This window comes from Daphnia pulicaria, chromosome 1 (assembly GCF_021234035.1).
Source record: "Daphnia pulicaria isolate SC F1-1A chromosome 1, SC_F0-13Bv2, whole genome shotgun sequence".
NCBI classification, from domain to species: Eukaryota; Metazoa; Arthropoda; class Branchiopoda; order Diplostraca; family Daphniidae; genus Daphnia; species Daphnia pulicaria.
The window spans coordinates 625,389-651,931 of NC_060913.1; the positions used below are offsets into that span (position 1 = coordinate 625,389).

The 26,543-nt window shown below is 39.1% G+C and overlaps 5 protein-coding genes, 1 long non-coding RNA gene and 1 other non-coding gene across 9 annotated transcripts; 1 reads left to right on the forward strand and 6 right to left on the reverse strand.

Moving 5' to 3' along the window:
• Positions 1 to 1,935: 1,935 nt before the first annotated feature.
• On the reverse strand, positions 1,936 to 4,239 carry LOC124310863 (doublesex- and mab-3-related transcription factor A2-like). Its single transcript, XM_046774966.1, has 4 exons — positions 3,743 to 4,239; positions 3,493 to 3,656; positions 2,912 to 3,046; positions 1,936 to 2,813 (listed from the first exon to the last, which is right to left on the reverse strand). The coding sequence occupies exons 1-4, from the start codon at positions 3,994 to 3,996 to the stop codon at positions 2,392 to 2,394; spliced, it is 975 nt and encodes a 324-aa protein (XP_046630922.1). The 5' UTR covers positions 3,997 to 4,239; the 3' UTR covers positions 1,936 to 2,391.
• On the reverse strand, positions 2,884 to 21,866 carry LOC124311088 (soma ferritin-like). 2 transcript variants are annotated; one of them, XM_046775394.1, is made up of 4 exons: positions 21,680 to 21,866; positions 21,344 to 21,568; positions 21,033 to 21,245; positions 2,884 to 2,896 (listed from the first exon to the last, which is right to left on the reverse strand). In XM_046775394.1, exons 1-3 carry the CDS (start codon positions 21,779 to 21,781, stop codon positions 21,063 to 21,065), a joined length of 510 nt encoding a protein of 169 aa, XP_046631350.1. In that variant the 5' UTR covers positions 21,782 to 21,866; the 3' UTR covers positions 2,884 to 2,896; positions 21,033 to 21,062. The 2 variants fall into 2 exon arrangements, with proteins under 2 accessions (XP_046631350.1, XP_046631342.1); XM_046775386.1 differs by lacking the exon at positions 2,884 to 2,896 and having other exon boundaries at positions 20,992 to 21,245.
• Positions 7,869 to 8,645, forward strand: LOC124311243. Its single transcript, XR_006909771.1, has 3 exons — positions 7,869 to 7,971; positions 8,040 to 8,167; positions 8,243 to 8,645. It is a non-coding gene; the product is annotated as an uncharacterized LOC124311243 (long non-coding RNA).
• On the reverse strand, positions 13,882 to 15,645 carry LOC124310803. Of its 2 annotated transcripts, XM_046774797.1 has the most exons (5): positions 14,927 to 15,645; positions 14,763 to 14,855; positions 14,482 to 14,684; positions 14,218 to 14,388; positions 13,882 to 14,136 (listed from the first exon to the last, which is right to left on the reverse strand). In XM_046774797.1, the coding sequence occupies exons 1-5, from the start codon at positions 15,387 to 15,389 to the stop codon at positions 13,945 to 13,947; spliced, it is 1,122 nt and encodes a 373-aa protein (XP_046630753.1). In that variant the 5' UTR covers positions 15,390 to 15,645; the 3' UTR covers positions 13,882 to 13,944. The 2 variants fall into 2 exon arrangements, with proteins under 2 accessions (XP_046630753.1, XP_046630743.1); XM_046774787.1 differs by having other exon boundaries at positions 14,482 to 14,855.
• LOC124311070 (soma ferritin-like) lies at positions 17,930 to 18,897 on the reverse strand. Its single transcript, XM_046775361.1, has 3 exons — positions 18,688 to 18,897; positions 18,388 to 18,612; positions 17,930 to 18,301 (listed from the first exon to the last, which is right to left on the reverse strand). The coding sequence occupies exons 1-3, from the start codon at positions 18,787 to 18,789 to the stop codon at positions 18,116 to 18,118; spliced, it is 513 nt and encodes a 170-aa protein (XP_046631317.1). The 5' UTR covers positions 18,790 to 18,897; the 3' UTR covers positions 17,930 to 18,115.
• A 572-nt stretch (positions 21,867 to 22,438) lies between the features above and the next one.
• On the reverse strand, positions 22,439 to 22,512 carry Trnan-guu. The gene has a single exon. It is a non-coding gene; the product is annotated as a tRNA-Asn (tRNA).
• Positions 22,513 to 22,522: 10 nt separating this feature from the next.
• Positions 22,523 to 26,462, reverse strand: LOC124352525 (cilia- and flagella-associated protein 58-like). Its single transcript, XM_046802049.1, has 13 exons — positions 26,120 to 26,462; positions 25,721 to 25,981; positions 25,330 to 25,653; positions 25,080 to 25,256; positions 24,875 to 25,012; positions 24,534 to 24,795; positions 24,326 to 24,464; positions 24,068 to 24,263; positions 23,884 to 23,992; positions 23,638 to 23,816; positions 23,401 to 23,573; positions 23,177 to 23,339; positions 22,523 to 23,116 (listed from the first exon to the last, which is right to left on the reverse strand). The coding sequence occupies exons 1-13, from the start codon at positions 26,183 to 26,185 to the stop codon at positions 22,934 to 22,936; spliced, it is 2,370 nt and encodes a 789-aa protein (XP_046658005.1). The 5' UTR covers positions 26,186 to 26,462; the 3' UTR covers positions 22,523 to 22,933.
• Between the last annotated feature and the right edge of the window lie 81 nt (positions 26,463 to 26,543).

The window sequence follows — 26,543 nt, forward strand, 5'->3', positions numbered from 1 at the left end:
TGACCAGACAGTCGATTATTTGACAAGGAGCAAAACAAAAAAAAAATCGCTCTAGCTTTTCTGCTCACACACACAGTCTACACAGACGATGAAACGATGCAAAGTTATAATCTCAACAATTATTGTATAACGACGATCCTCCTGTGCAGTATTGAAACCCAATATCGCAACACGCTAAAATGCGCATACATGTATTAGCTAGTCATTTATACGTTTCAGTTGCGAGACATTTTCAAGGCGTCCAAGGGCCACTTAAAAAGTCGAACGAAACGTGAAACCCGAATAATAGAATCACTTAAAATGTTGTCCCAGCCGTGCCGTAAAAGGATGACTAATCCACATATTTATATATACAGTACTAGCTAGCTTATAGCTATAGCTATTACTAAAGGCTAAAGGCAATTATGACATCATTAAGGATTCCAACACATTCGTGAATTAAATACAGGACACACGAGATGAAGAGGAAATGGCTTGATGGGGGCAATCAAGAACGCGTGAAATTAATTAATTGCCGATGAATAATAGAAATGCGCAGCAGAGTCTTTTCAGCTAGACCATGGTCTATAATTCATGCATATGCGACGCGGACATGAGAGTGTTGATATATTTTCATGGTAAATAATAAAGGCAATGATTTAATATCACATTCGTTGCGAGAAAAAGAAATAATCTCTTACAGTCTGTGTAAGGGAATAATAACTGAAATTGTGTATACAGTGGCAAATACTCTATACGGGAGAATCCGATGATGGTGCTGCTGTGGGGGCAAAGAAGAAGAAGAGGTTTTTTTTCTGTTTCTTTCGACTACCAAGAGAAGAGCTTCAGATTTCACGAACGCTAAATGTGCTGACTCGACTCCATCGGCGGATGGAGCCAGCCGCATTGGCGTTAAAGGAGAAGCGGAACAGACGGCTCGTATGTATAGAAGTTATATACTACACGCATGCTGCAGATGCATCGGCTTACAAGCTACTAGCCAGCAGAGTCGTTGTGTATTAAGAGCTCATTTGTATATACCAGCAGAGCAGCAGTAGCAATTGATTGCCATTGTGGTAGCCATACTGCTCGCCTTCTCTTCTCCTCTCCTCACTCTCCTTGTACATTTGAAATGTGAAAATTTATTTTTGTTTTTTTTTACATTTCCATTTTTTTTCTTTTCTCTTTCTCCTCTCCGTTCCCTCTTTGTGGTGGCAATTCACAGTCGATATATAAATGGTCGAGCCAGACCGCGCCGAACGGCCATTAGGAGTCGACCGTCCACCAAGAGTTCTACATATCAAACAGTCCGGGGTTTTTTTTATTCAATTTTTTTTTTATTTCCTCTCGTGCAATTTCTCCACTTGGCGTTTAGCCGAAACGTTGCTGAGCTGCTGTGATGTAGATTTTAATACCTTGTGATCTTGAGTAACTGTTCAAGTGATTAATATTTACATCACCTCAGCTCGGTGGCGACGATCTCCCAACCGATCACCCCGATCGTCTCGCGCTATAATTTAATCCAGTGATTATATCCGCTGCGGAAGTGTGACTTGTATAACTCTCAGCAAATCGCAACTTCCTCCTTCTAAATGTATATATTTGCACTCGGTCATGTTGTGCTTCTGGCCCAGTTGAAAAACTCATTTTTGACAACTAGATTATTTACCCCTAGCCAAAAATGGGTTTGAGATACAGCAGAGACAAATGACGTCCTGGAAAATAAGAAACGCCAACTCTTTTTTGGCTTATGTAGATTGTGTTTCTCGTCATGCCCTTTTGAGCCAAAGGTTAACGATGACACTTTCCTTCCGGCTTTTGATACATTTCTATCTATACTCATAACGTTTCCCCCTTCTTGTAACATATTTTGTATAAGAGTTACAAAGAAGGTTGTTTTCCCGTGTATAGGCCTTTTTTCCTACGACCCCGCAACCGTCATGTCTTTTTTCTCGCTTTTTCTCATGCCTGTCTCAACCGAATAACTTTGTAACCCCGTCCTGCGTCATTTGTTATGTTTGTCTAAATTCCACCAACATTTTTACAGCGTGTCGAAAATGTTTTTGAATAATAATTGTGTACATAGACATGTATATAGGAGAAAGTGCAAATGTATTTGATTCAATATCGATGAAATTGTGGTGGCATACGGAACATATTTTGTTATATAATAAATAGGCCGATGGCATGATTGCATAAATGACGTTTGAGTTATTTTATGGAAAATAAAAATAGAACATGGTTATGACAACGTTATTAATTATAGCCTAAAAAATAATAATAATTAAGTGGGGTTCGAGTGCGAAGGCCAAAATCAAAGTTAGATATGTACAAAGAGACTAGCGCGCGCGGATGCATTCAAGCTCTGCTATTATATTTGAATTTGGAGATGTTCATCTCTCTCCTTTGTTTTTAACGACGGCCGATGATCGACTCCACCGAGAATGAGATTTTACTTTTATTTGTGCTGCTGCTGGAAACGCTGGGCAATAAAATCGGTGATGGCGGAGTAGACGGAGTGGAGGTGACGTCCACTTCGACGTCGGAATCGTCCGATAAGTCCGAAGGCTTAACTTCCGTCTTGACGAGCAGAGGCATTGGGCAGAGCGGATGATGAGTCTGCTGCTGCTGGATGAGATGCTGGTGAGAAGGTAGGACGTGAAAGCGGATCGGATGCAGGGCGTTCCAGCAAAGAGATGGAGCCGGGCCGAGTGACGACGGCGGCGGAGTCGCATCACCTCCGCATCCGGGACTGATGTTGAAACGCTGAAGCTCGACGGCGGCTTGTTGCTCACGCTGGAACATGACGGCATCCAAATCACGATCGGCAAAAGCTAAAAATTAAAAAAATGTTCCAAATTAAGTTTTGTAAATTTTCTGCGACAAATAGAAACTTTAAAAATGATTTTACAAATTTCTGGCCGGAATTTACCTCTCCTCTTACGCATCCGCTCGCTTAATGGCGGAGGTGGAGTCACTGAGATTTTATCCGAATTCTGCTGTTGTTCACCACCTTCCGACGAAATGGCAGACCCGTTGTGTCCACGTTGAACCCACTGTCGATAATCTGCACAGCAACCGGAGCAATTTCAGAAACAAGCGAATAAGATTTCGTTTTTTTTTCACCACTCATAAATAATCTAACATTACGGAAAAAGGGTGAAACTGTCTTGTTAAGGATGTGGGAAGAAAACACATGGTCATATGTCACGGTCTAATGAAGTCTTGACCTTTTTTTCCACCCTCTATAGGCCTAGGTTTTTCCACCCTGTCGTATACTCACCCGGTTGACCGCAAAGATATCCAATATCTTCTCTTACAAATGTACATATAAGCTCCCCGCTCCCCTGTATAGAATTTGCGTATAGGCCCGTCGTGTGTTGTAGCTGAGCTGTCACTTAAATTGGAGAATCCGAAAAGGCGAAAAGTAAGACGACGGACGTCTCTAACGCGAAAGAGGATCGCCAGCTACCCAGCAGCACATATTCTAATAGAGAACCCGTCTCGTCTTACTTTGCAGAACGTCCCTGGCCAGCGAGCTCTGCTGCAGGGTCCTCAGATGCTTCTGGTAGAGTTTCTTCTGGGCCAGAATGGCCTCGGCGCTCTTGGTCACTTTGCTCGGCTGCTTATTGTTCAACCCGCCGTCGCCTTTAGTACCCGACTCGGAATTCTGCTGCCTGGAAAACCCACCAAAAATTAAAATATTTTGAGCGGCAAATTCAAACGAGATTTAATTTAAAATGACGTCAGAATTGGATTTTACCTTCTGAGGGCGACCTGGGCGGCCATGACCCGTTGGCGCTCGACGACCAACAAGCAATTGGTGCACTGGCACTCCTTCCATCGGCAGAGTTTCTTGTGTCCTTTGAGGCAGGAGACGACGCCGTGATTGCGACACCGGGCGCACTTTGGCGTCCGCAACAACCGCTGCTTACCACCGGCCTCGGCCATCTTCTTAACACCGAAACGCAGAGGACTAGTACTACTACCACCACCAACGTCCATGATGATCCTCATGGAGAATCCCGAGAGACACTGAACTCTTTCTCGGAAGATCCTCCGTCTTCTTATTTTTTTGTCTCAACCGGAAAAAAACTCAAAAAAGTTGTCGGGTCTTTTTATATTTTCTGTGTCCGTCCCTCTCCCTCAAATGAGGTCTATTTAGCTCGCAGCGCTCTGATTGGCTGTTGAGCCGCTCTCTCTTTTAAAAAAGAAGAAGAACGTCTGTCTGTGTGTTCTTTAGGCGAAAAGGAGAGAGAGTGAGAGTGTACTTTACACAAGACACGAGACACATTGACGTCCCTGTGTTGGCAGCTATATAGCGCTTCTCGGCTTTTTCCTTTTTTCTTGTGAGTGAGGTGCATGGAACAAACTCTAAGCGGAGTTAAGCTCCTCCTCCGGAAACTTGTTGGCCGCTTTCCCATTTTTGCAACATGGTCTTCTATTCGTATATACATCGAACATGAAAGTCAAGCTCATTTATGTATATGTGTGTCCATTCATTTCTTGAATTTCCCATGTAAACTCCGTCCGACCTCTCCAAATCGAGTTCAATAATCGAATAATTATTTCTTTCAAAATAAAAGATCGAATTGTTCATATGACGGGAAATTGAAACAGTTGAGTGCGAGACAATGTGTTAAATGCTTGTGCACAAGAGATAAACAGCTCGTTGGCACTTGCACGCAGCACCGAATTCGAGGGGGTGAAAAAAAAGAAGAAAAAGAAACGAGTCCAGTTAATTACGCGCAAACAGCTTCCGGTGTTGTTTGGGTAACTTGTTTAGATGTTTACATCCTCTTTAAGAGTCCGATGACGGCCAAATACTCTGAGAGTACATCCACCAGCACTTCAGACTAGTATATACTCTACACAGCCAGGAAAATCTAGAACCTTTATCCCCTTTCTTTCCCTGACAGCTTTTTCTCTCTCTCGGCTTGCGACTCTCCCAGAGTTAAAGGAAACACCTGCGCAATACTTGCACCAACAAACGTCACAGCCCTGCCGTCTTTGAAAAAATATAAGAAAAAAGAAGGAGAGATGAGAACTTTTTGGGTAATGGATTCAAAGTAGATCAAGTTATGACATCCTGTGCCCCCGCCCGCGTTATGTCGACACACACCAAACACCGAAATAGACTCCTATACAAATTTAACTTTTTTTTTTGGCTCCTAGGACATTTCACGCGCCTAAAAAGAAAAGTCTTTGACGTTTCTCCTCTCTGATGGCGTTGCGTTGTTATTTCTTTGGCAACTGCTTATGTGCACGTCTTTTCTTTGCCGTGTAGACCACCACCGATGTTGGGAGAAACATTCCTGGACGTCACCATTCATAGACATTGTACTAATCAGCACCCATCACGACTCACGGTTTTTTTTTAAACTTATGTTTCCCGCTCTTTAATAATAAATCAGCCAGTGCTCAAGGAAAGTGCTAGACGAATATAACGAGCTGTTTTGTACACCATTACGGACATAACTAATATACACAAGCAAGCAACACTCGTATATAGACGTGCGTGTGTGTGTTTAGCAGCGTTTATTTCTGGGGGCTATGTGCTGATGTTGCCATCTTTCACAGTTGTGACAGGGCCCGATTATATAGGGGGTGTCGAGTATGTTTACACCCAAACAACAAGAGACTATTAAGTTTTCTTTTTCAGATTTTTTGTTTTGTTTTGCTTCTCCTGCCCACCCCCTCCTTTTATGATATGTGTATAAGTAGCTGTGAAAAATGATCACCCTCCTCTCTTCCGGAGCGCCTATATAGCTACTACCCTCTCCCCTTATAATAAGTGGGGTAAAAAAACCAAAACTGTTGGGAAAACGCCCTTTTTTTTCTTCTTCTAAAGATTGTTGTGTGAGTGTGTTTGGATAAGAAAGAAGCTGTGAAACTTTTTTTTTTTCTCCGGCAAAAAACAAAAAGCGGATGATGTTATTGTCGATTCAAACTCGCCGCCGCCGCCGCCATAGCACACTGGACCCCGCCGACGGGGGCTGCTGCCGCGGTCTAGTCTCTCTATATACTGCCGCCGAACCAAATGGCAACACCCGGCATATATCTTGAAGCTATTCTTTCCTTTTCTTTTCTTTCGTTCTCTATTCTAAAATTAAAAGTGGAAACCAGAGTCATCGGCCGTGATGTTCGAATTTATATCAAGCCCGACTCCCGAGAATAGAACCCGCGTGAAAAACAGTTGGAAAAGAGAATGATGACGAATACACAAAACAAAAAGGAGGAAAAAGTTTTTTAAAAAAACAAAAGGGCGGGGGAGGAAAATGGTAATTCAGTATTGAATGGTTGTTGTGAAAACACAAGAGGGCCGACTGCTGCGCTGCCGGTTGTGAAGTGGCGCATCTGCTGAAACTAGGAAACAACACGAAAAACTGGAACGCCCAGCGGAGAGGAGAGGAGGAAGTGAACCTGTCGGGATTTCTTGTCTCTCCGCGCACCATATGAAAACAAAGTCGAGGAATAATAAGAGAAGAAGAAGAAGAAGAAGAAGAAGAAAACAATAGGCCAGTGTCTACCTCAAACATTTCGTGTCGGATCGATTTTCAGGAAACTTTTGTCACGAAAAAAAAAAAGATAAAAGAAATGAGTGAAAGATTTCGCCGCGTGAGTTTTTCCAAGTTTCAACTGACAAAAAGGAGAAAATGACTGGGATGGATAAAGGTCGACACGGCAAAGTCGCATTGTCGATAACGAACCAAAGTTATACAAGGACGAACTTGTGGTGGCTGGATGCAGAGCCGCGGGAGTCAATGTAATTTGACTCTGTGATTTTGTGTTTTCGCCTACCACAGCAGCAGCAGCAGCAATGGGGTGTGGTACAACATCGTCTCTCTACTTTTCTATAGAAATGAGAAGAAGAAGACATTCTTTTTTCTCTTGGCGAAGCGATTCCTAGAACAAAGTCTCAACAACTCCGACACGCACGAAATGATCGGCTCATTTAGAAGAGCGCAGATATAGACGCCGGTGTATATCCCTCATCTTCTTTCGTCTTGTGTGCATGGATCGTATTAGTGTTAGTCTATATAGACTTGGGGGGGGGTTGCATGCTGCTGTAAATACACAGTCGGTGACGCCCCATCGCCAGCAAACGAGGAACCGACACGACGACACGTGGGAATGATTGAAGTGGCTCTCATTATCTTAACGCGACTGTATGTGTGTATAGGCATGACTCTGCTTGAGTATGTAAGCAATTGGCAGCTAACCAGCTAGACGTCTAATGTGAAATAATATTGGCAAAACAAGGTAATTCAAAAGCGCACATATTACGCGATAAATAATACCGCAGTTTTCATCTAATTATGTGATTGATTTTATCAGAAAATTATTTGAGAAGGATTGATCTAGTATACTAATAGACATTTCTTCCCCCAAAAAGTTTGAGCCGCATACATAAAGTATATCCCAGCAAGAGCGAAAACAAAAATTCAGAGCTAATTTTTACAAAATATAAAAAAACATAGTATTTCTTCAATAGCTTGGCAGTCATCAATATGAAAATTGATTTTTTTTCGCCTTGGGGGCAAAATAAGTAAAAAAATTATGAGTAAATAAACTTGTGAAAATCGTAATACTTCAACAACACCTGTGAAATTAATTGTTACCATTCGCGGAGTGAACTCGGGATGCAAGGTTCACACACCCAGCGATCCCTAATTCACTACTTTCTAAATACTCTCATTACCGGTTCTCGATATTTCATCAGAGAGCCGCCACCCTTTCCTATACTGACAGGAGAGGTCGCAGACAGCCAACCGTGCATTTAGATACGGATCGTAATCACGTAAGGCCCATGGGTCCTGTACATGAAACACTTTTTTAAATTGCCACAACATTTCTGACATGTGACATCTTACGAGCGCTAAATAGAAAAAAACATAAATGCGGAGGAAATAGAACTATATTGCAAGTACATCGCACCTGCTCGTAAACGTCAATTTGAATTGAAAGTTTTGGCTGAAGCGGTATTCAAAAGTAAGTTCTACAACACAATGCTCAGTATTATTCGAATTAATTTATCGCCTTTATCGCTTCATAAACAGATAACAAAAAGAGCTACCAGGAAAGCATTTCCAAGTGGTTCGTCGACTGCCGCTTGTCGACTGAGCAGCAAGGTCCTTTCCGTTCCATTTTCGAAGCCAATGTCAAATCACAAGGCGAAACGATTTTGGTATTACGCTTACACTTTTTGTATAGTTAAAATCCCCCGAGGCTACAAGTTTCAATTGATTTTCATTTTCTGCAGTACTCGGCTCCGGTCAAGAAATTCGATCGTCATGGCTACAAAGAACGTGAACGCTACTTGGCACTTACCAAATCGGCCGTCTATTTGCTGGATGCGAAGGATTGCAAGATCAAGCACCGCTTGACATTCAACCGATCACTATTTCTGAGAGAAGACAAGCAAAGGACTCGAAACAAGTGCCGTGATTTGGTCAAGTATATTTACAAGTTACAATCAATAATCGTGATTCGGAATTCCAGCAGCTAGTCTCGTCAACCTGGTATACATATATGATAATAGCACATAAAATCCTAAACATATTTTGGTTAGATTGATTGTTTATATCAAGGGGGAAATTATTGTATATGTTATGTTGAATTGATGTGCATTTCGAAGTCGATAACATGGAACCCTTATCAATTAATTCAAGTTTTATTTTATTTTAATCTCATCAATGTATGCAGTAACTTAAGTTCGTAAATATGGCAAGCAGTTCGTTACAGCAAGCCGTTCGTGTCACATTTCTCGACAAACGTAAATGAATGACGCACATTACAAAGAGTGGCCGGCTTGTGGTGTTAAATAATTTGGGGGAAATTTCAGGTTTTAGCCAAAAAGCAATCATTTGGAGGGGGAGGTGTGTCCTTGACCTTCTAGGAAAATTCTATATGGACCTCCATGTAAAAACAACAAAAAACAGTTCCAATTCTGCGGGGTGCACAACAAATCTACCTTACTAGCTTTTGAATAATACAACGAAAATGATGGGGCTATGACGTTTGACGTCTATATGATAAGCGCCACAGTATATTTCACGTGTCCATATAATTAATTTGCGTAAGTGCTTAGTGCTGCAACGAGTTATATATAATTCGTCATTGTCAATGTCGATCAATAGCACATGCATCACAATTGCACAAATACAATTTTCTTAGTTACTTTTAAAACGGAAATTAATTTAAAATAGTAATGCAAATGGTGAATTAAACAATACAATACAATACAGTAATGCCTCCCGACCGTTTTTAGTTGCACGCAGGCCTACCTTTCAGGAAGTTCCCTCGCCGGCACTTTTAAATTGGTGGATGATAAGAAGATACGAGAAAATAATCTCCAAAGTCTAAATAAATAATATGGTTTATAAAAGCTATTTTCTATTCAATGCGTAAATTGCCAATTTACTGGAATGATAAGACTTTTGGACAAAGACAAAACTCCTTTAAGGCTATGCCTATCTCGATTTGTGCTCATCTGTGATATTTCGATTATGTAGGAAGTGATCTGTTAAACCAATGTAATATTATTAATTCAAATACTAAAGAAATAATGATCTAGAAAACAATATTCCCGGTACCGGTACCTTATTACACTCGCTCAAATTCTCTTCGTTTCTAGTGTCCCGTAAGCTGCGAAGAACAGTAATACATTCAGTCGTCTATTTCAAGATAAGGCAATTAAATGTATGAATCAGTTTTCAAAAATACGAAATATTTTACAATTTCTCGAATCTGATCGCTCGTATGGCAAATGAGCCAAAAACGCAAAAAGGCTTCAATAACGTCGCTGCCGCTCCAGCAAACTAAAACCACGTCACCACGTTTATAAAACTCGATGATGTAGTAAGAAGAAGTGAGCATTCTGACAAATGTCAGAAAACAGTTTATCGCCAAAACGGCACTAAAGTGACGATGAAGTAGATCAGCCGCCAAATAAAGGTGTTTCAGAGAACGCAGGTTCCAAAAGGTCCGCTGAACTGCAGTACGACTAGGAATTGTAGCATTTCTCAGCATAAAATAAAGCAAGTTTAAGTTTGTAATCAACTTCTTGATGTAGAAAATGTATAGTTGTCCGCAGATGATGAATAACCAAACAGGTAGCACAGTTAAACTGTTTAACAACAAAAATATTTAATTATTTGGAGAATATATTGAGACAAATGGATTGTGATTGTAAACCTACCACTGGTTTGAGAAGATTTTTATCAAATTCTGGAAAATATCCAGCCAGCAAGTCCAGCATGGTTTGTTTAATTTGATATAGGTGGAAAATGTCCAGTTTAAAACAACCTGTGATAAATAACGTTTTTGTGCATCAAATAGCTTTTTTAAATTTTTTAAAAGAGAATCTTACCATAAACAGCATGTAGATGAGGCCAAACAAGGAATATCGTTTTATTGGCGACAATCTTGGCCGTTTGAATTGTAAATCGACGACCTCCAGGGTTTCCAAAAACAATGTCACTGATGGCCAGATTTTAAATACCAAACTAAGGTGAACAATTATATCTGAAACTAGCTGGATAAATCGATTCAGTTCATTAACGAGATCTTGGATCAAATCATTTATTTTCTGGCTACTGAAAAAAATTTCAATGAGTTTACTGCGCCTGACGAATGTATAAATGTTGCCTTGAATAGCCAAAATAAGCAAGAAAAACGTCCCAGAACGGTAGAGGAGTTGTCTCCATTGTGAATCGAGATTCTGATTCACAAAAACACCCACAACTTTAAGTAAAGCACTTAAAGGCGATAAAGCCAAGCGGAGAAACCGATTTCTCAGTGTTGCTGCCATAATTTCACTTGACTAAGTGCATGCCGAACATTATATAGTATGGACTTTCCATGAAAAATAATGGTTCAAACTCTACGAGTTGCGCACCAAATCTATATTGCTACCTTTTTTTTAATATACTAAAAAGAAAATGATCTAGCGCTATGATAAGCGGCATAGAATATTTCACATGCCAATCATTAATTTTCGCGTTTTGGAGCGGGCACATATAATAGGATGTTTTTATTCGACGCCCATTTCCATGTTGGTGTTGACAAGCAATTGGGTTTGTACGGAAGTCCTGGGCGTGTGGTCGTCGTTCAATGCATCAACATGAAACGTGTGTCAAAACCCCAGAACACCTGTGAAATGAATTGGTCCATCATTCGTTGAGTTGTACGCGGTATACAAGGTGCTGCACACCTACCTAGCAATCCCTTGTGTTCTCAATCGCCGGTTCTCGATATTGCAGAGAGCCGACCTTTTCATTGTTGCACAGACAGCCAACCGTGCATTGCATACATACGTAAGATGATGGTACCTAGCAGGTCTGTTGGTGGAAAGGCATGAAAACAGTTTTCAGTTCCTACGCTCCGCTCTGAAAGCGATCTCTTTTCCGATTTAACCAACGGTCCCTCATTTCAAGTAGTTTTATTTGACACATATAATTTCTGACATGTGACATCTGTTGAGCACTAAATAGAAAAAATATTAATGCAGAGGAAATAAAAAGGAAGTCGAAAGTTTTTAGGTCGCCAAAAAATCTTTGCAATTTGCCAATTTTATTAGATTTCATTTAATATAGAGAAACAGACGTTTTTGATCAAGTGCATCAATAACTTAAAATCTATATCATACTATAAAAAAAAGCATAGTATTTCTTTATCAGTAGCTTGGCAGTCATCAATATGAAAATTGATTCGACATTCAGCGTCGAATTTTAAAATTTCCTCTAGACTGAAAAGAGGAAGCAAGTTTCTTTTTCTTGATTGCTGTCTGCAATTTTTTTTTCCTTTTTCCTTGCATTATGAGTAAAAAAACTTGTGAAAATCGTAATACTTCAACAACACCTGTGAAATTAATTGTTACCATTCGCGGAGATGGAGAACTTGGGATGCAAGCTCGGATGCAAGGTTCACACACCCAGGGATCCCTTATTCACTACTTCCTACTCTCATTACCGGTTCTCGATATTTCATCAGAGAGCCGCCACCCCATCCTGTACCAACAGGAGAGATCGCAGACAGCCAACCGTGCATTTAGATACGGATCGTAATCACGTAAGGCCAAGCAGACTCCTCTGGCGGAGAGGAGTGGTAACAATTTTCATTCACGGCGGAGTCGAACTCGGGATCCAACTTGCACCGCATTGGGAGCGACACCGTATCCAACTTACCCATTGCTCCTCCAAATACAATACTTTTAATTGCCACAAAATTTCTGACATGTGACATCTTACGAGCGCTAAATAGAAAAAACATAAATGCGGAGAATAGAAAAGAAGTAGAAAAATTTAAGGTAATCAAATAAATCTTTAGAATTTAATTAGATTTATTTTCTATTACAGGGAATGAGAAACGCTTGTGATATATCTAATAAGCCCACCAATAACTTAAAACAAGCTACTTTCAAAATAGTAAAACTATAAGGACTGAAGGTGATGGATGCGGTAACTTAATTGGTATTTCATTTTTAATATCGATATGAGGAAGTTTTGGAAGAAGAAAAATTGCGGTTTACGATTCATCAACAAAATCCCTCGAAACGACCTGGGGAAAATAATTCGGTCGGAGCTGATGAATTTGATGTAGTTGTAACGAGATTAGCTTTCTGAAACCTTTTTCAGAGTTCAAATTTAAAAAAGGAAATGTCACAAAGTCAGATATATCTTTTTAATGTGAAATGTGATGGGAGCCATAAACAATAGTACAATACTGAATTATTTAATTTTGCTACATTCATTGCGATCACGATTAATCTGATTTTTCCTTGCCTTTCTATGTATTTTTCATCTGGGTTCATTTAAGTTAGTCTACGTAATCATTTGTAACAACGACGCCTGGTGGATGGCGGGCGGGCGGCGGGTGGACGAAACAAGATCATGCAAATAAATAAGACGGCAACACCTGATGTCGAATTTTCAAAGAAACATCTCCAGAATAAAAAATTATAATAATCAAAATTATACATCGATACATAAAAGTTTCGCAAGAAACCAGATTTGAACCACTAAGCTTATTTGGACATCGAAATAAGCCTCAACTCATATTTTACTCGCATTGTATCGGGAATTTCAAATATTTAATTATCCTCTTATTTTCTTAAAAGGAACATAAGGTGTGCCTTTAATTAAAAAAGCAGAATAAGTTTGATAGAATGGATTCATAAATTACAGCGCAATAAATCGAGTGTCGGGTTAAGAGTCTACATTCAAAAAAGGAATTAGACATAAGCGCGCATGGTGTAGTGGTTAGCGCGTCTGATTCTGGATATTATGATTACAATATAAATATGGTGGATGGCTTCAGTGAGTTTGTTATCACTGCCCTTACTATGCGTAGGACAATATCAAGCGTGGTGAATTCATGAATGGAAATCCACTTAGGGGAATTTCGATTTGTGGAATCCTGGGCTCACAACCCAGTGCGGACTACGAACGAGGGACCCGTTGGAAGTGAAGCGGGAGTCTATTAGGCTCCTTCCTATAAGGGAAGTCTTCCAACGCTCCGAAGGAGCAAGAGCTTGTCTTCGAATTCATCTTTTGTATTTAATTGCAAATTGATTCTAAATTAATTTATTTATTGCCAACATTTTAAAATTTCTTCGATTTTCCCAGATCCACTTGAATAGAATATAAGCAATATTTACCTTATAGGATCCGGATCGGATCCGGATAGTGGATCAAATTTTATTTCTTGCATAACTTTTTTTATAGCCATATCTTATTTTTATTAACATTTCTATCGCTAAGAATAATTGAAGTTTGAAAACAAAAGGTTTAAAAATAATTTTTGGGTCGAGGAAATTATTCAAATTCATTTTCATGCAATGACGTATAGTGCTGCGATTTTTTCATTAGTAGGCTACAGATACAATAAAATTTCGATTTCATTAATTTTTGATATTTTGACCAAGTGCATCAATAACTTAAAATACTTAAAAAAATGGTAAAACTATAAGGACTGGAGGTGATGAACGCTCTTGAAAAAGTTGGTGTTAATGTAATTGTTGATTTTACTATTTTTAATGCGATTATTCACTGCTGAAATTTGACGAAATTTGGTGAACCCGCATCGCTTCATGTAGCGATTGATAGCTGCTGCTTCACCCACCGGAACGTGATGATTCCATTCGACGGAAAGGATCTGCAAATTACGTAATATGCGGGACATATTTATGCAAAATACTTCATTTCATAAGATAAAATGAGATAATTTTGTTTTTACCGTGACATTCACTTTGTCCCAAGGAACAGTTTGAAGTACTTTCAACTCGATTCCTTCCGCGCTCAATCTGATCAAATCTATTTTGGTTCGATTCACCGCCAGCAAAACGGAATACAGCGGGAAGCACTGAGTGGTGATTACTTTTGACTGATTGGTTGAGTTAAAAGTCACCTAATGGAACCGCCAAACAAAATTATTTAATCGAATAGACGAATAAATTATGGTGAACTTTGAAGCGGAATTTTTAAATATCCGACCGTATACCTGAACGGGGAAAGGTTCAGGACTGAGACAAATGGGAAGTGAGTCAACTTGACGGTTTCCGGCCGGAAGCTTACGGTGCGATTGTCGACTGCCGTCGATAAGTAGACCCTGCCACCGAAGGGTTTTCTCCATGTAAAATGTGTCGGAGTGAAATTCTCCGCTGTCACTACCGCGGTAGTCGACGAAAAAACCATCAGACTGCACTTGATTGTTTAAAATTCGAAGAATAGAATTAGTTTGAATGGATTCTTTATTTGAGGCTACGTAGGTGGCATCCAAACGATCCATTTTGTGGGGCTGATGCAAGTAGAGACGTTGAATGACATCGATCACGCAAGGATGATCCTGTTGCAGCCGTTTTTCATTAACGTATTCTGGGATAAAAATTACATAATTAATTTCCTCGACTCAAAAATGTAAAATAAAGACAAATAATCGTTTATACCGACTGTGCAGTTGTAAGAAATCGGATGTAAATTTGACTTGTAATCCTCATCCATTAGGTTGAATGTTGCTGCTGTACCGCTGGAATGAATTTTCTCAACTTCATTAATGCTCCTTTTTTCTAATTTCCTTTCAGAAGACATCAGGCCAGTTGCTTGCAATCTAAGCCATTTCTTCGGCCCGTCGAGATCCAGAATGGGTTTCAGCATGGCTTCGTCCACCAGATCGTCCCACGAAATGGTTGTCGGCCCAGTTACTTCATTATCGCCTTCACCTGGTTTCCTTTTTTCGTCAAATTTCAGCGAGCGCTCGAATAATTCCAATTCCCGCGGCGAGATCGCCTCCATTCTCCTCTGCAATCTCCCGTTCACGTCGCTCATCATCAAAACGAAGTAGTAGATCGACAGGGGAACAGTCACGGCCAACACTAGAAAATGGAGAGGCCGGTAGGAATAAATGAACATTTTGAACAAAAAAAACACAAACAAATTTATTCGGATATGATGCACAGCAACTCGCAGGACGCACTGGTTTGTTTTCCTTCAGTTTTTCAACTGACGTTGTTTGAGGGACACATGTGGAACAAAAGGAAAGATATTTGAGTGCTGCGCCGCGATCGTAACCATCCAAACTAACGGTTGGCCATTGCGAGACTGCTGCGCTGGGCAGTTGTCTGGCGTTCATTGTGCGACTTTTACTCCGCCTGTGTGTCAGCTCGTGACCGAAAAAAATAATATAATACAAAGTTTTTTAAAGCTCTCCAGAGGACACAACAAGAGCCATATAGTATGGTTGACTGAACTCCGCCCAGCTGAATGATTAACATACATAATATATACCCTGCCGTAGGAAGTATAAATAGGAACAGAGTTTTAATTGTCATCTAGTCTATTTTCTCGACTCGCTGTCACATGGAAAATCATTCCGTGCGGAAGAATTCCGGTTTATTTTTTAATTGCATTTATTCTAAAAATTGTAACCTGTAAAACAATTGACAACCCTTGAAAATATATGAACTTTTTGGTTGGCAAATGACGTACCGGTAGTGCCATAAATGTCGAAAGAACATTTATTTAGAAGCTGTCAAGGTCTAGAAGTAGAAGATGGTGACCTCTAGCTGTCGCGCTTAATTTAAATTTAAATTCGATGCGCTAGAGCTGTGTAAATTCATCGTGAATCGCACAACGATTTTGGGTTGAAAACTAATGCAGTCTTATTCTTTTTTGCAACATTTAATATTTTTTTCCCTAAAATGCTTCAAATTTGTTCAGATCGTCTTCAGGATTAACCCGAGGCAATAAAAATACCAATGCCGTCAGGTTGTGTCGGTGCCATTTCTCTCTGTAGAAAATAACAAACGGCTTACACATTCTTTTGTTCGTCCGAATTCGATTCGAGTGCGCTTATTCAAACGTGTAACAATGCGACAGTTTCTCCTTTGTTTCAAGCCGAGAATTTATACTTGTACATTTTTCAAACGAAAACCCTAACATATTATTTTGTGACAAGCTTTGTTTTGTGTGTGTTTGACTGTTTGTTTGTGCAGGCTAAAATGGATTTTATATTTAGCCATCTACCCATTGCATTAGATTCGAATTATTTAAAAAAAAAGTGCCGGGAGTAATTGAACCCGATTTGAACAGTTTTTTCCCTTTTAAAACTTTTAAAAATACTACGAGCTATTGAATTTGAACCTCATTTTAGTGTTGGCTATTTTTGTTTGTTCTTGTCCGTGTTTATTACAGGACGTTGACGAAAATGTCGCATGTGCAACTGTTTTGTCGAAATAATCGCCTCCACCGTTCCACCTCGCTGCCTTTACGACTAAACTTAAACGGAAAACATATTACAGGCTGTAATTTTGGGTGCGGTGAACATAAGAGAAAATTTTGCGCTGCCGTACACCTTTATGATAGGTGAGTAGACTAGCTATGCAACTTATCTAAGGTGTGTTTCGTGGTTTGTCTGTGTGTACACACTACACACTACGCAGAATAGTAAAAATGCTGAAACATTTGTTCATACAGAAACGGAATAATCAGGGAGATAACGCGGAAAGTTAATATTTGAAACGCTTCTACTTTTTTAAATCAATATGACGAAGCAATAATTCAATATACAGTACAACATACAGTCCTTTGTGTTGACTAGGGTTAGACAGCAAGTAAATAAAAAGTATTTTGACTCATCAATCCATTCAATCGTCACAAATATTTAAAATAAATTGCATTAAAAAAGAGCTACGCCGTAAGATCAATATTTTCTCGATTTTTCGAATCAACGCACCTTAGTATTGTTTTCTTATGATAATTCAGCTCTCGTCCCCTAAATATTCTAAACATTTTCCACTGTAGAAAAATATATGTATGGTCGTCACACTATAACAACCAAAACTGAATAGAAAAAAAAAGTATCGCTGGAAGAATCTTGGAAATGTGACTGGAATGCATTATGCATAATCTGTAGGACATAGTAGAGAGGCCATCTTCTTTTTTCCCAATACCGTTGATCGATCTTCGTACACGGAGGACGAAACGCTGCCTGTTCAAATAGTTCCAACTATTCCAACTATTCGACATGGAGGTGATGCAAGATCCAATATGTCGCGCTTTATTTGACAATAACATGAGTTCCGTTTTTTTAATTTAAGTTAAAAAAACGTGCAACTGCGTAAAAATCTAAACAAACTGTATGTATAGCTGAAAGAAAAAAAAAACTTTTTAAACAACCTTGGCTAATCAAAATAGGCTACCAAATTATTTCTCATTAGAACGGAAAATTCACATCGTCATTATTTGTTAAGACATGCAGTCTATCGATTCAAAAAGTCAACACCACCCCGGTATATTAATTAAACTATTTGCACAAGGTAAATAATAGAATAAACCAATAAATCCTCCATTAGCCATAAGCTGCTAATAAATACATTGCAACTACCTACTTGAGTTTAAATTCATACAAACCTTCATAATAACTCAACAGCACCACAAAATAATCTGGTATCTACAAAATGAAAAATGAGGTGTATTGTTGGTAAAGAAGAATTTTTATTCACTCAGCCCAATGGTACAGGCTAACATAAAGTATCTGGGAACTACAAGGTCAACAGACTCTGCTATTGGATACAGGTGTTTCCAAATTAGTAGGGCTTTCTAAAATGTTGGTCCCAGTAGATGACAACAGCACCCAGTTAGGACTGCAGTTCCTTGTCATACATGAAGATGCCAAGACCATCACCTACACGAAGCAAGTTGGTGTGGTGCTTGGCCAACTTGTTGATGGACTGCACTTGTTCTTCCAAAAAGTGCTCCTCCAAATAGTTGGAAAGATGTGGGTCACTGTGAATGCCAGCCACCTTGTGCAAATCCAGCAGAGACTGTAAAGAAAAATAATTATTAGAATTCATTTAAGAATATTACTTTGATTGTGCTAACAATGGCAGAATAAGTAATGTAGCCCTACCTGATTGACTTGTTTTTCCAGATTGAGAGCAAACTCCATTGCGACCAGAGGGGATGCCCATTCTTGTTGGGCAGGACGATTGATGGAAGTCAATACTACTCGTCCTCCACGAATATTCTGGTATTTCATGAACATCTGAGCATGTTCATTTTCTTCATCAGCAGACTCTTTGTAGAATTTGGCAAAGCCTTTGAGAGCCACGTCGTCGCGATCATAGTAAGCGGCCTAGTTTAAGAGAAAATGGCGTCTTTTAGTTAACCTCATAATTTAAGAAAAGAGAACGTTTGTATGACGACTTACCAGTGCCAAATACTGATAATGAGCATTCAGCTCAATATTGATTTGCTTGTTGATGGAAGCTTCAGACTCCTCATGGAAATTGTGACGACCCTTACCAACCATTTTGTTTAGTTTGCTGAAAAAATTGGGACGTTATTACGACTCGGGTGAGAATTACTTAGTTTACTCTGCTATGTTCACACACTGGCGAAGCAATAACAGAAATGTGACAGTGGTCGCCTGGAGGCTGACTTTTATCAGTTTCGAAGAAGGTCGCCATAGCAACCTCGCCTAGCCAATGGAATTGCTTCTTATTAAGAAACGTCAACTTGAGCTCCAGTTTCAAAATTTGTCTTTTATTACGCTGAAATCAGTATGGAAAAAGTGATGAAATTTGTGCCTGCCGTTTCGACATAACACACGTTTTATCCGTGTTATATCTCGAAGTAATTTTAAAGTGAGTTAGTATTTGATTTGAACTACGATTACTATAACATTTTTAAATGAAAACAGGGGGCAGATTTAAAAATTTCAAATTTTAGTATCTGCCGCTTGTTATGGGCGTTTATTACTGAGTAAAAGCACGTTATTCACGAATCGGTATTATTCTACCATCAAGTAACTACTTTCCATTTACATTCTCAACAATTATTTTCGTTACCGCCTTTCTCTCGTGCGGTTCGACGAACTGATGATCTCATATTGCATCACCTTTTCAACAGCAGTGATGGTTACATTTAACAGCGTATAAAATTAAAAAGAATTAAAAAAAAAGAAAACTAAATCGACTAGCATCTAATTAATATTCTGCATTATTACGCTGTACATTTTGTCATCGGTTATTCTGCTCACAACTTTTCGTCCAACTACGTAGAATCAGAGAGCGACTAGCTTTTACATAAAAAAATTGAAGGAAAAACCAAGGAATCATGTCGATCGTCGTTCTGACCTAAAAACCGAACTTCCATACGATTCGCCCCAGTTATCGTATGTTTAAGGAACATATGTTCACGTCATCTGAACAAATATTTAACACATGTGCGGTCTGTTGGAGCAGAAAAACGAGATATAAAATTGCGCGCTTAATTTTCATTCCTGCTTTATTGGAATGGATGATGAAAAATTACGTGACTTTACCAATGCTTAGACATAGTCGATCTCCGCTATATACATTATCTATTCATTTCTTGTAATGAATAATGAATGATTCATTGAATCATTGTTTTGAGACAATATAGTACTAGTACTTGACCTTTAACCGCACAATGACTTAGGGCAATAAGTATGGCGATGCGGATGAATATGCTAAATACGAATGCGAATAATTACGTTTCAACGATTGTCATAAGACATTGGTGGTTAGCAAAGTTAAGGTTTCTCACAGCTGTTTTAGAACTTTCGGGAAAATTTGTTGTTGAACTCCTTCCGACTCCTTCTCAGTTTAACTGTTTCGCCACACACTTAAAAACAGCTACCAGCCTCTCTGCTTATTATCGCAGCTTGGAAACATGATACAATTGATACTGTACACCAGCGTTGCTTTGGCAGTAGTGTGTGTGATTCAATTTTATGATGTTCTCCAATACGAATTTAAGATTTAAAAAAAATGCTTTTGTTTGGCTTTTACTGTTCGATAACAAAATTTATTTAATAATCCCATTTTCGCCATAATGAATTTGGTTATCCATAACGACAATTAATAGTTTGTCGATTTTTTGATTATTCAAGGACGATCGTCTGTGCTATTCCTTGCAAAGGATCGCCAATTCCACTTTGAACTTCGAGCTCGAGCGATCTCTAGATAACTTTTCTTAGTGCGCAGTGGGAAGAACTCGAACTCGTTTTACATTCGTGTTGGAGCTACGCTTGACTGATATAGATGTTATGCCAATGAAAAAGTAGTAGACATGCCAAAAAATCGTGCGCAGTTTACGCCGATGCGCACCACAGCGGCAGATAGCATAACTAAACTTTTTATTACGCTTGACACTTAGCGTACTTCAAGAGACGAGACGAGAACCGACTGCTTGTCGAACAAAGGATCTTGAAGTACGCTAAGTGTCAAGCGTAATAAAAAGTTTAGTTATGCTATCTGCCGCTGTGGTGCGCATCGGCGTAAACTGCGCACGAATTTTTGGCATGTCTACTACTTTTTCATTGGTATAACATCTATAGTATATTTTGAAGGTTGCCATATTCGCTAGCACTGATAACATGAACTGCCCCAAGTCTGATTTTACTTGACTAACGCTTACTTGACACATGGGGAAAAATGAGATATACACTGAAACAGAATCAGATTCAATTTTTGAAATGTTATAGCAATAAGGTTTAAAGATTTGTATTCCACAAGCCTAGTAAAATACATATTATTCGGCCACTCATCTCGAAGGTTGCTAACGCAGTTCCTTGTCGTAGAGGAACACGCCCATGCCATCGCCAACACGGACCAAATTGGTATGATGTTTGGCCAACTTATTAATTGATTCCACCTGTTCCTTGAGGAAGTGCCCTTCCAAATAGTCGCATAGGTGAACATCGTTGTGCTTTGAACCCATTTTGTGCAAGTCCAACAACGACTGCACATAAACCAAAATTATAAATAAAATGCATGTAAGTAAAACGATTATTATATTGAGGTATTATTTCACCATCAATCGAAAAAAGAATTAGCTACCTGATTGACTTTCTTTTCCAAACCGAGAGCATATTCGATGGCAACCAGCGGAGAAGACCACTCTTGTTCGGCAGGAGCACCGACTTCGCTCAAGATGACACGTCCACCTCTAAGGTTCTGGTATTTGATCAGTTTCTGGGCGTGTTCATACTCTTCTTCGGCTGTTTCCTTAAAATATTTTGAGAAACCGTTCAAGGCTATATCGTCGCGATCATAAAACGCAGCCTAAAAATTAAAAACAAGTATAAAGTTAGGATACCATCATGCTATACTATACTGTATACAATTGATTTTTAAAATTTTGAGAAAACGTGAATGTTATATTGACTTAATTACCATCGCCAAATATTGGTAGTAAGCATTCAGCTCGATGTTGATCTGCTTGTTAACAAGCGTTTCGGTCTCATCTTGGTAGTTGTGACGACATTTACTCACCATTGTATTTTTTAAAAATTGGTTGGAAAAAAGATTTTAAAATATTACAGGTTGCTCTTAGGTCTGCTCCTCAATTGACAATACACGACGGATTGAAGTCTTAATGATTCAACTTCCTTGCTTAAATATGATATCCAAATGCATCACAATGGAAGCCATTGAATCAGCGCTTCGGGCACAGGAAAGCAATAAACAATGAGTTCGTTTGACTTTCATACAGCTCAGGCGGTACTGATTATAATCACTTCAAATCAGTTTTTACGTCCATATAAACAAACCAAAACAAACATCAAAAGACTCAATGACCGTACTATCGGCATTTAGACTCTTTGAATGTTTCTGATAGCGCAAAGCCGCAAAGTAGCCTATGTTCTTTTTTTTAATAGCTCGCTTGTCATGTTTTCAATATCTTTTACAAAATAAATTGTAATAACTGTGCATATGTGCATCACATCAGAGTTGAATGACTATAAGCTTTTTTCAATAAAATTTATTATGATGCTACCCTTAAAACATTACAAGCTAGTAATAATCCAACCGCAAATCTGATCTAAAATCTAAAACGGTGCCGAATAAATTATTACTAACCCAGCGAAATTTGACACGCATTTGTTTCTGGGAAAACGTATGAAAAATGAAAGTTTTAACGAAAATAGATATCGCCCCTAGGTGGGCTCGAACCACCAGCCTTCCGGTTAACAGCCGAACGCGCTAGCCAATTGCGCCATAGAGGCATGGATTTCGACGGTTTACAAAGTTATAAAATTATTTTAATCGATCCCAATCGCAAATACGACGAACCATAAGTAAAGTTTGGTAAACGTCAGCATCCGAAGATTATATGCTCTATCCTATTTGATTTTGATTTCATGTTGATTTCAGAAACATGAATATTGTTGCAAATTAAAAAAAAAATACAGTATGAACAACAGTGTATAGTGTGAGTAAAACATTATCTAAATTAACATTCAATACCGGTAAATTTCCAAAAGATTATAAGATGAAGTAAAATTCCAGCATACGTCAAAATTAAATTCAAAAATAATAACATAAAAAAACTTTGCTAATGAACACTATAACACCGACATCAACCTGCATTTTCAAATGCAAATAACTGATAACAAATGACTAATAACACGTCAAACAATTACTAATTTAAATAATCGCCTTAATTAAGGCAACTTGCAATTCATTATTGGGTCCATGTCGAGAGAAACTTGATAGGAGGCGTTTAGGTGCCACATCCGGAAGTACGGTCCTTCCTTTTGTAGTTTTGATCTTGTTTCGTTTGGCAGCTTGCTCACGCATCATCGTAACGTAGGCAGTGGGATTCGCAGCCTATAAGGAACCACAAATAAGTTTCAGTAAACATCACAATTAACCTGACAGATAAGTTACCTGCAAAATTCTCCAGGGATGAACCAAGACAGGCGTCGATTTGAGAGTTTCAAGAGCGGAGCGCCGCGATTGTTCGTGAAGAAGCGTCTCCCGTAAGTGTTCATAATCACGTTGCAAGTTGTTTGATTGGTACACTTTCTGGCACAAGGCTTTTTTCTCTTGCCTTATAGAAAAGAGAACATTATTAAAATCTCCCATCATGATTACTTCAATAAGCCTTTTACTCCTTAATTTCTAATTCAGCGCGAAGTAAAGTCAATTCCGTTTCCAGTCGTTTGGTGACTGCAACCTGTTCTTGCATTTTCCATCCTTGATCTCTCAGTTGAATTTTGGTTTCTTCCAATTGGTCGCGTTGAACAGAAAAACGCTGTTCGATGTTTCCATTCGAATTTTTCTCCTGCAAACAATTAATTTTTTTTTTACGATTTAATAAATTGAATTTTTGCAATGTTTTTACTTACCGCCTGAATCTGAAGTTCGGCTTCCCTCAAACTGTTATTCACTTGCTGCAACATCAACTGCAATTTTTGCAATTGTTTTTCTTGTTTCAATGCCTGCGTTCGTCCCTCATTATCTGCCTTTTTCAGATCTTCCACGTTAGTTTTAAATGTAACCAAATCCCTTTCAAGTTGCTGTCTCACTAAACATTCAAGGATAGGTATTTGTAGCAAATTCTATTTAATTAATTTTAATTTTACTGCATTTACCTCGCTTTCCGTGCATTAGCAAAGCCTCTTTACTCGACAGTTCCTCTTTGAGTTTTTCAACCATGAAAGTTAACGTTTTAATTCTTTTATCTTGTTCATAATTTTCTTCCTATATAATTACATTCAATATAGAAGCCTTATTCGTGTCAAACGCATTCAGAAAAAAATAAATGTGAGCCCTTACTTTAATTTTTGCAAGTTCATAATCCAGCGACGATTTGATGTGACTGGCATTCTCTTCGGCCGATTGAAGTTGTAGAATTTGTTTCTCAAGGATCGAACGATTTTCCACTAACAGTGTGTATTCCCTCTCCTTGGCGGCCAACTTATCCACAGACTCTTGAAATGATTTACGCACAGATTCCTTTTCAATCATTAATCTTGGATGAAAATTTAGAATTAATTGAATTGAATCAGAAAAAAGATAAGTCTCCGCTTTTACCGGATGTTTTCTCTTTCAATCTCGGACAACTTCAAACGCATTTTAGATCCTTTGCTATCGTCCTCTCGAACGAGTTGTTCCAGTCGTCTGATTGTCTCCTGTTGAACTATCCACACTTCACTCTGCTTCTCCCGGGCAACTACATGGTCGATTGAAATTATTATAATTTGCGAACAATAGTATATAATTAAATTTTATTTTATTATACTGAGATGTTCGTGCAATTGCACGTGAAGTTGTCGATTTTCTCGCATGATCTTGTCGTTGCCCTGTCGATCTTCAGTGGCAGCGTACCGCACCTGATACAGTTCCTTGTCTAGTTTGTCGAGCTGCGTTTCCAACAGCTCTCTCTCCGTGTCGGCTTTGAGGCACTCCCTTTCGTAATGTTCGATCCTTGCTAGCGCAGACTTGTTGTACGTTTCCAAATTGTTGATCTCCTTCGTTCGTTCTTGAATTAGGTTATGAGTCAACTATGAAATATAAACAACCAGAACAATTCAATTAGAAAATGGAAATGGTGAAATTCTTTTGAATAAGGCGACATATTACTTTTAACTGATCATTCAACTGAGCATTTTCTTCGTCCATTCCGGCTAACATTTTCTTCGCCGAGTCCAATTCGCGAATTAATTGGTCACATCGAGCTGAAAGAGCCGAAGTCCCCTGAACCAACTTTTGGTGTTCTGCCTGAAAGGATAAAATTCTAATTCATTCTTATTTACAAGACACTTTAGATCTATAGGTGATCTTATACCTCTAGATCGTCTTGACTAGTTTTCAAAGCTGAATTTTCTGTTTGACATTTTTCCAATTCACTGCCAAGTTCAGCTATTTCCGCTTCTCTGAGATCCGATTCGTGACGAATGACATCGCGTTGCTGTCGAACTAATGCGCTCGCTTTGACTTCGGCTTCCAGCTCTTCTCTCAGGGCCTGTATAAAAGTAACACGTAATATTTTTTTCAAATAAAAAAATGACTGATTAATAATTGTCTGAATCACCTACCAGTAATTCCTGTTGCAAATGAACCAGCCGCAAATCCAGTCGTCTCTTGTCAACGGTGGCGTCCTGAAGTTCAGTCTGGAGCAAAATGAATTGCTGCGAGTACGTTTGATTTTCGCCGGCCAGTTTCTCATTGTCGATCGTCAATTGCTTCTTGAGGACAATCAGCTGCTGCAGAGTCAGCCCTTCGTCACGTCTCAGCACCTCCTCTTCTTCCACCAATTTCTGGAGTTTGCTCACTTCCGCTTCCAGCTGGGCGATCGTTTGCTTCGATTGCTCCTCCCGCAGTTTGGATACTTCCAGCAAACGTCGGGTGACTTCGATTTCCTAATCCATCGGATCAATTAATTTATAAAATATAAAATCAACAAAATCTATGATATTGATATATTACCTTTGACATGGCTTGCATGGCTTCGTCATCTTCGTTGGACTCGGAGTCGTTGGTTTCGTCAATGTTTTTCCTCATGATGTCGACGGAGGAAGTCACATCCACTTGCTTCTTTCTCTGCAGCTCTTTAGTGTATGCCGACTTGACCTTCTGCATAACACGCGAGAACGTTTCCTGTATCCGGGCCGCGTCACTTAACGGCGTGTCGGCAGCAGCATTATTGCTGAGACTGGGATCCGCCCCAGACTCGCTCTCGGCCATCACCTGTACATGTAATCAGGTGGAAAAAAAAAAGTTGAGTTCACACGCCAAAGTGCGACTGGCCACACACACACCACGCCTCCAACGATCAATGCGAGAGAGATGCATTAGTGCTGTGGGGTTGAAAAATAAATGTGGTACCTTATTTTCTGGGTTATTCACTTCACCCTGCTGCTGCTGCTGGGGTTTTTGATGTTCTTCCGCCATTCTTAACGACTTCCACTGAAAACATAAACGCACTGTCAAGAGACAAAAAAGTTGGACCTTGTTGGTTTGGTTGCCAGGAAACGGACACACACAAAAGTCAAAGAAGAGTTCCAACTTTTACACGAATGAAAAAAGATCGATTCCTACAGAGAATATCGTAACTTTTTCAGAACAATAAAGGAAGAATATCATTCACAATTCATTTTTAACTTTTTTTTGAATAATAAATATTAATCGAGAAAACACACCTATAAGAAAATCAATAAAAGATAGCTACCATAAGACATGGGAACATTTATAGTTCAACTGTAGACGGAAGAGGTCCTTTCGGAATCTGATTATATGAGTATTTACCCTC

What these genes read in the sequence shown, in the direction of transcription:
- LOC124310863 (XM_046774966.1), bottom strand. Translation starts at nt 3,996, where the DNA reads ATGAGGATCATCATGGACGTTGGTGGTGGTAGTAGTACTAGTCCTCTG. An exon ending in GGCCAGGGACGTTCTGCAAA is followed by an intron (nt 3,047 to 3,492) that starts GTAAGACGAGAC and finishes GTTGCTGTGCAG; the next exon opens with ATTATCGACAGTGGGTTCAA. An exon ending in GCGGATGCGTAAGAGGAGAG is followed by an intron (nt 2,814 to 2,911) that starts GTAAATTCCGGC and finishes TTTAATTTTTAG; the next exon opens with CTTTTGCCGATCGTGATTTG.
- LOC124352525 (XM_046802049.1), bottom strand. Translation starts at nt 26,185, where the DNA reads ATGGCGGAAGAACATCAAAAACCCCAGCAGCAGCAGCAGGGTGAAGTG. An exon ending in ATGAACTTGCAAAAATTAAA is followed by an intron (nt 23,993 to 24,067) that starts GTAAGGGCTCAC and finishes GTAATTATATAG; the next exon opens with GAAGAAAATTATGAACAAGA. An exon ending in GCTAATGCACGGAAAGCGAG is followed by an intron (nt 23,817 to 23,883) that starts GTAAATGCAGTA and finishes TTGAATGTTTAG; the next exon opens with TGAGACAGCAACTTGAAAGG.
- LOC124311070 (XM_046775361.1), bottom strand. Translation starts at nt 18,789, where the DNA reads ATGGTTGGTAAGGGTCGTCACAATTTCCATGAGGAGTCTGAAGCTTCC. An exon ending in ATTATCAGTATTTGGCACTG is followed by an intron (nt 18,613 to 18,687) that starts GTAAGTCGTCAT and finishes CTCTTAAACTAG; the next exon opens with GCCGCTTACTATGATCGCGA. An exon ending in TGGAAAAACAAGTCAATCAG is followed by an intron (nt 18,302 to 18,387) that starts GTAGGGCTACAT and finishes TTTTCTTTACAG; the next exon opens with TCTCTGCTGGATTTGCACAA.
- LOC124311088 (XM_046775394.1), bottom strand. Translation starts at nt 21,781, where the DNA reads ATGGTGAGTAAATGTCGTCACAACTACCAAGATGAGACCGAAACGCTT. An exon ending in ACTACCAATATTTGGCGATG is followed by an intron (nt 21,569 to 21,679) that starts GTAATTAAGTCA and finishes TTTAATTTTTAG; the next exon opens with GCTGCGTTTTATGATCGCGA. An exon ending in TGGAAAAGAAAGTCAATCAG is followed by an intron (nt 21,246 to 21,343) that starts GTAGCTAATTCT and finishes GTTTATGTGCAG; the next exon opens with TCGTTGTTGGACTTGCACAA.
- LOC124310803 (XM_046774787.1), bottom strand. Translation starts at nt 15,389, where the DNA reads ATGTTCATTTATTCCTACCGGCCTCTCCATTTTCTAGTGTTGGCCGTG. An exon ending in TTCTTACAACTGCACAGTCG is followed by an intron (nt 14,856 to 14,926) that starts GTATAAACGATT and finishes TTTTTATCCCAG; the next exon opens with AATACGTTAATGAAAAACGG. An exon ending in GGGACAAAGTGAATGTCACG is followed by an intron (nt 14,137 to 14,217) that starts GTAAAAACAAAA and finishes CGTAATTTGCAG; the next exon opens with ATCCTTTCCGTCGAATGGAA.